The sequence below is a fragment of the Chaetodon auriga genome, chromosome 24 (assembly GCF_051107435.1).
Source record: "Chaetodon auriga isolate fChaAug3 chromosome 24, fChaAug3.hap1, whole genome shotgun sequence".
Taxonomy (NCBI): Eukaryota; Metazoa; Chordata; class Actinopteri; order Chaetodontiformes; family Chaetodontidae; genus Chaetodon; species Chaetodon auriga.
The window spans coordinates 1,617,723-1,624,911 of NC_135097.1; the positions used below are offsets into that span (position 1 = coordinate 1,617,723).

At 39.8% G+C, this 7,189-nt stretch overlaps 1 protein-coding gene across 2 annotated transcripts; it reads right to left on the reverse strand.

Moving 5' to 3' along the window:
* Positions 1 to 252: 252 nt before the first annotated feature.
* LOC143316742 (butyrophilin-like protein 10) lies at positions 253 to 6,586 on the reverse strand. Of its 2 annotated transcripts, XM_076724365.1 has the most exons (5): positions 6,280 to 6,586; positions 4,187 to 4,528; positions 3,525 to 3,812; positions 3,256 to 3,375; positions 253 to 2,927 (listed from the first exon to the last, which is right to left on the reverse strand). In XM_076724365.1, exons 1-5 carry the CDS (start codon positions 6,356 to 6,358, stop codon positions 2,332 to 2,334), a joined length of 1,425 nt encoding a protein of 474 aa, XP_076580480.1. In that variant the 5' UTR covers positions 6,359 to 6,586; the 3' UTR covers positions 253 to 2,331. The 2 variants fall into 2 exon arrangements, with proteins under 2 accessions (XP_076580480.1, XP_076580481.1); XM_076724366.1 differs by lacking the exon at positions 3,256 to 3,375.
* Positions 6,587 to 7,189: the final 603 nt, after the last annotated feature.

Below are 7,189 nucleotides of genomic sequence, written 5' to 3' on the forward strand. Positions count from 1 at the left end.
CAGAGCCTCAACTGGCCTGGTCCCATCCTGTCTCCACATGGCCCCTCACACTGGTCCATCGTCACACTCCATCCATCCAAGACCTGGATTTCTTCCGTCATCCCGGTACCCTCATCCCTCCACCCCTCACTCCTTCATACCTTCACCTTTCACCCTTCAACACTTATGTTCTCCTCCATCCATTGTTGTAAATCAAATTCAGCTGTCCGAGAAAAATGCTCAAAAAGAGGATGCAGGAATCAAAGTCCGAGAAGCAACTTTATTGTCGACAATAAAGGGGAAAACACTCAGAGACACACAAGGTGTAACTCCAGTGAAGTTCTCCAAGTCTCTCCAACTTACAAGAGTCAGTGCTTGTCTTTTATACAGTTTGCTCAAGGTCACCCCCGCCCTTGGGGTATCTTCTCTTTTTTCTGATTCTTCTATTTTTTATACACCATTACGTTATCTTATGGCTGCCAGCCTGGGCTTGTAGGTACTTTTTATTTTCTTTCTATTCCCTTGAAATTACACCATTAGCTTTGGATCGTCACAGGCTCTGTTTTTTTAAAAAGTATTTACTTCTCAAGATTTACACCATTAGCTTCTGATTGTCGTAGGCTCTATTTTTTAAAAAGTATGTATAATCACAATAATCACCAGAAATCAGCATTCATTAAGGCATAACAAATCATGGTGTGATTGATAACATTGTTATCCTTTCATGATTGATGATAGATACGTAACATAGATTGAATACAGTGAGGTTACATAAGGACACACAGGGTTATGTAAGGTTACAGACAATGCTGGCAAAAACCGGTTAGGATCAGCTAACACTGGCTGCAGAGACACCTGCAGAATCATGGAAAGTACCGAAGCTTCATGATGCAGACATCTGCTCATATGGTCTCTTGATTTTTGACATTTGCTGCGCAGTGTCAGCCTTGCACAGCATCACCATCTTGACCTCATATGTGCCTCTTCTCCATTTCTCCATTGCTCTTGTACTTTTAAGTAAATGAACTATTACACTTCTGCTACAACACTTGCTGCTAAAAACTACCATTGATTACAGTGTCTTACTCAATTCTTCACATATCTGTTGGAAAAAATTATACTACACCATAAGATGCATTACACCATTATAAATCCATATCGTACTGACATGGTATCTGTTTGTGAAAGTCACATTTTTGAGTATGTTTACAAATCTGTAATTTAACTTAGAACTTACTCATCCAACAAAGGGGCTGTAACACAACTCAAGTTTACAATACAACAATAATTATTCATGTCTCATGTCATGTCTATTCATTCATGTCTAATCCAAACCTGGTTCTGGAAATGGTGTTCACTTGGAGTTTGACATTATGTTTGTCTTATTATGTTACTGTATGAGAGTCTTCACTTGTTATATTACTCTATCAGCTATATTGATGCTGCTGTAATTTGGAATTTCCCCTCACAGGACTAATAAAGGAATATTGAATTGAATTGAATTGTCCTCCCACAGACCAAAAACATGATCATTAGGTTAATTGGTGACTCTAAATTGTCCATAGGTGTGAGTGTGAGTGTGAATGGTTGTCTGTCTGTGTGTCTGTCTATGTTGCCCTGCGATCGGCTGGCGACCGGTTCAGGGTGTACCCCGCCTCTCGGCCATTGCTAGCTGGGATAGGCTCCAGCCCCCCGCAACCCCGAAAGGGATACGCGGGTATAGAAGATGAATGAATGAATGAATGAATGAATGAATGAATGAATGAATTGAATTGACTTCACGGTTCATCTTGTGTTTTGTCCTGAGCTGAGAGTGCCACCTGCTGGACTGATGAGGAGTTTTGATCCTGAACTTGACATGCTTTTTTTTTTTTTTTTTTTTTTTTAATTCAAATGTTGAGCTAACGCAGAACTCAGAACTCAGCGCGTCAGGAAGAATCAGAGCTGAAATTCAGTCACCAGCCTTAAACAACCTGTTCAGCTCATTCAATGTTGCTTCAGTCACACCAGAAGAATTGGATAGAATGAACTGATGTCAGTGGTGGAAAGTAACCAAGTACATTTACTACTGTACATAAGTGTAAGTTAAGGTACTTGTACTTTACTTGAGTATTTCTCTTTTCTGCTGCTTTATTCTTGTACACTGATGAAGAAAATTTAGTACTTTTATGGCACATTTCACATCTTTAGTTTCTTTAAAATCTGAGTACGAGTTCCACTGCTGCTGACCTTTGACCCTTCTGAGGACAAACCTGATTGGGAAAGAACAAACTAATAACAGCAGTGATCTTAATGAAACTTCAACATTTTCATTATGGTCAGTTCTGACATTGTTGGATGGAGACGTTGCAGTCAGATTAGTTGTTGAAGGACTTGATTTGTTTTGTTGTTCTGTTTGCTTCCTGCTCTCTGAATGTCCTCCGTCTGTCCCTCAGTCTCCTGCATTTGTTTCTTCATTTGCTCAATGTGGATCTCTGCTTTCTTCTTCCTCTCTTCAATCTTTTTAAACTCATCACATATCCTGTTCCTTAAATTCTGTGTATTCATTTGCAGGTCCTGAAGTTCTTTTATTCTCTCCTCCTGCTTCCATTTGTGGTCTCTCTGGATTTCTTTGATTTTTAAGTATCCCTGTGCTCTGTTAGCTGTTTCATCTCCCTGCTTCCCTGATACTTCTTCCTCCACTGATTTTACCTTCTTTTCATTCTCCTCTATCTGTCTCTCTGCCTCCTGTGTTTGGAAAGTGAGTTTTTTTTTGTGCTCCGTCAGTCCAGCCATCACTTCTTTCAGCATCTCCATGACCTGTGTCATATCTTTTTTCTTCTGTAACTCCTCATGAAGTTTTGCCTTTTTCTTTTCCAAATCCTCAATTTTCCTGCTCTCTGTCATGAGCAGCTCTTGTCTTCTTCGTTCTTTCTCTTCATTTTGATTCTTGTGCCTCATCTTCCTCTCTGTGTTGAAACAGAAAAAGGTGTGAAACTACATTAGACACAGAATGCAAACGGAAATGTATTTTTATGACGAAACATTAGTTCATTGACAGTAAATGATATCTTTACTGTACTTCTGTAATGTTTCATTTCAAAAGGTATCACAAAGAATTTCAAGGTCTTTCACGACAGACTCTCACCTGGCAAAGAAAGAGTCAACATGGAGTGCGACTTGTGTGCGATTTTTACATAATAATGTAATCAAGATTTTCAATTTCCTCATACTATCATAACCATAAACTTCAGAGACAGAAATTTTAGCAAAAAATCTAATTTATCTTTGGCTCACCAATTTTGTTTTGTCTCCATGTCCTAACCAAAAGGACAACTGCGATAATTAACATGAAGCCGAAGAGCACAGTCATGGCAATAGAAGCAGTACAAGCAGATGGAGTCATAAAGAAATCATCTGAGTGAACAAAAGAAAACAAAAAATGTTACAAAACACATAAAAATACACTTCATGTTTGACAAAAAAAGAAATTAAACAGATTATAAAATCTGTGTGTAGTTCATGAGTTGGAAGTTGACACTCATTGTTTTTAAGCTCATTATAACCTGGAACATGGACGCGTGTCTCTCTGGTCTGGTTGATGTTCTTCTGCTGGACTCTACAGGTGAAGGTGTTGTTGTGTCTCTTCTCCACCGTCACTCTGCTGCTGACAGCATAGAGGCCATCAGGACCTCTGACTGTCCCTGTAGGTCCAGCAGGGAGGACGTTTCCCTCAGCGTCCAGCCAGGACACCTCAGGCTGTGGATGCCAGCCTTCAGACGCACAGTCTAACAGCACTCCACTGCTGTCCTGATGGATGCCTGCGAAGCTGATACCAGGTGAGGCGACAGCACCTGATAATGAAAAGATATTTCGAACAGCGATTATCGGTCCAGTCCGTGAATGATGTACATCTTCATCCTGTGGGACATGCTGATGAGTGTCAACAAGTGAACACTTAAATGCTACTTTCACTCAGGACAAAATGTAAGGAAATGACTAGAATTCTGTCCTTTTCGAAACTGACAAATAGCCAATGTAACTAAAAATAACTTCCAATCAAACAGTTGCTTTTCTTCAAGAAATAACAAGCTTTCTGATATGTTTGACTGAGCAAATCAAGACTGTGACATTTCTAAGCAAGCATTATTTTTCAGGAAGGCTCCAAAACAATTATGAGAATCATAAGAAAACTTCTATATATGCACAGTTTAATCAATTTACTTACCAACAAGAAGTTCAACAAAATACTCTTTCTGCCATTTTGGAATGTAGCATCTGTACGTCCCGTTATCAGAGAAGTTCACCTCGGAGATTGTCAGCGAAAGGTCTCCATGCTTCAGTTTGTTGATGGACAGTGATGCTCTTCCCTTGTAGGCCTCGTTTTGCTCATCCAGAAGTTCCTGACCATCATGCCACACATAGACAAATCTGGGGTCCAGGTCGGCTCTCCCCCACTCCATTGTCATGGAAACAGCATCCACAGGAGGTTCCAGCTGACATGGCAAAACAATGTCTTCACCCACCATAACTATGACTTGCTGAGGTGGATCAATCTGCTGCAGCTGACCTGGAGAGAAGTCCATCTACCTTAAATTCTTTTTTCAGAGCACGTTCACCTCTGTGAAGTTGATAATTCACAACAAACCAGAACTGTTGATACCTTCTGTTGTGCCTTTAGAGTTTCATTTGATTAATCTATGTGAGGCAAAATCACCTCAGTCTTGGTAGACTTTGACACAATTGAAGTGTTTCTAATGTTGCTTCTGGAACCTAAAATGCTGACCACCATCCTGTAAATACTATCTAATCCAAACAATGCATGTTCAAACACTCTTGATACGAAGTGAGAATGTAATCAACAGTAACGTGAATTAATTATGACTAAAGTGATGAATTTCAACAGAAGGCACCTGCCAGGAGCGGAGTGAGCTAATAAACCAAATCCATGTAGTGGTTTTCGTTTTTCATTTCACTCCACTATCACATCACATGGTTTTGATGTATCATAATTGTCGCAGTACCACTGGTTGCACATTTTTTTTAGATTTAAACCCGAATTACCTTTTACATTTAGTGCTGACACAAGCCAAACTCAAAGAGCAGCACAGAAAAAAATCTACTGTTTTGTCCTATGATGCCTTCTATTAAAGCATGTGAAAACCTGGTTTTGTACCTATTTAATATTCATGACTTAATATGCAACAATCACGGGGTGCCCTGGTGGCGGGTTTATGGTTCTGACAATGAGCCTGTAGCGTCCCCAACTGCTGTTATGTCACCTAGCTATTTAATTAACATACACAATATATTTGCACAAGACCTCTGGTCAGTGTTGGCAGACGCACAATAATTACCATTTCTTTATGGGGTTTTTTTCCCTTCTGAATGATGTTTGGTCAACAATGTCAAAAATGCTATATTGTACAGTCCTTTGACCATTTGGTGACACTTACAATTCATACAACTCGACAGCGACTTAAAGGTGGAGCTTGACTTCTCTAACTCAGGTATGCTGTGTTCAAGTTGAGTTGTTTTGAAAGCACCAGTGAGCCTAGGTATCCATTTAACTAGCTTAGCTTATGGCTTCAACAGTCTTCATGCAAAATTTGAACAGACATCCCTTCATGCTGTCTTGTAATTAAATTTTATTACAAAAATTTGGAACTGATGGACACATAGACTAGTGTTACGTTTCCATTCAAAACAAAACTTAATGGCAGTCGCTGGTAGGGGAAATTAACAAAAAACAAGCTGCAGTCAACACAAAATGGGTCCCCTTGGGGTCTAAAAGGTGACGGGAAATAATTTATCCACAAACACTCACTAATTCTATTGAAATGATAGAACAAAAGAAATGAGCCTGAAAACAAGAAACTGGGAGTCACTAAAAAGGAGGGAGTGAATTTCTGTAAAAGAAAAGAACACTGCAGTCTAACAACACCACACACAAAACCAGGAGAGCCAGCTGAAGGTGTTAACCCTCCGGTGTCACACAGCCAACTAAAGCAGAGCCACAAGCCTCCTTTTATAGAGCAGCCCGGCTGATTAGTTCCAGCTGCGCTAATGAGTGCAGCTGCCATCAGTAAGTGCACATCACTGAAGGGGTGGCGCTTACTGCCTACCTTCCACCGTAACACGAGTCCAAACAGATGCAACTGTCAGCTGTTGCTGATGTGGGCTGACTAGATCTTACTGTGTCAGTACACTGCCAAACAGCAAACAGATACTCAATGATAACGCAGTGGTTCCTTATTCATTATGTGTCAAAACACCTTAACACCTTCCCAGGAGTTACAAATGTGTTTGTGTGTAAGTTACCTTCACAAAAGTGTGTTAGGAGAAGGAAGGAAACCCAAACACTTGTGGCTCTGACAAGTCCATCCTTCATGTGAACCATGCTGGTGTGCTTAAAATTCAAATACACATATGAAATATAAATTAGTAGAGAAAAGGTATCTGAAGCAACACCCACCCACCCAAACAAATATATAAATTCATACTTATTGACTGTAGCAAAAGATGATTCTTTTTGATTCCAGAGAAAGAACCATTATCTTACACATTTACAGTCATTAAGTTTAACACAGCATAATCTACACATGAATGTTTAAGTATCAATGGTAACATCATTTAAACTCCATTTGGATGGGATTAACATTACAGGAGGTGATGGGGAATGAAATACGTATTTTTAAGTTTGCTCTTATATCAAAGTTATCCAGTGATAGTTGTATGTACATCCAAGGCTACACTGCCAACAGGAACTGAAATTTGAAATTCACAGTGACGTCATGTCAGCTGAATGTAAGTAAAAGGGAAAGCAGCTCTTCATGCTGAAAAATCCACTTTAAAATGAGATGTTCCTCTGAAAATGATCTGAATTACAGGAACATCAGAAAGTTCAGAATATTGCAGCACATAAGTAGCACACACTCTGCAGACAGAATGACCGGGGCAGGTAATGTCTTGGTCGATTGTCCTCCTCGAGAGGATCCAGTCAGAAGGTGCATAAGTCGACAATCTAGCATCGGCACAACAGTGTGAAGAAGACCTGATTTCATTTGTGTAACAAACTATTGAGAGCATCATTAAAATTGAAATAAAATGTAAAAATCTCACATACCTGTCGTGTGCGCGTGGCCTCGCCTCTCAGAAAACTGCACAGTCAAAGTCCTCAGAAGGGTTTGTACTTTGAACGTGTGTAATAGGATGAGGCGTGTTAAAATGC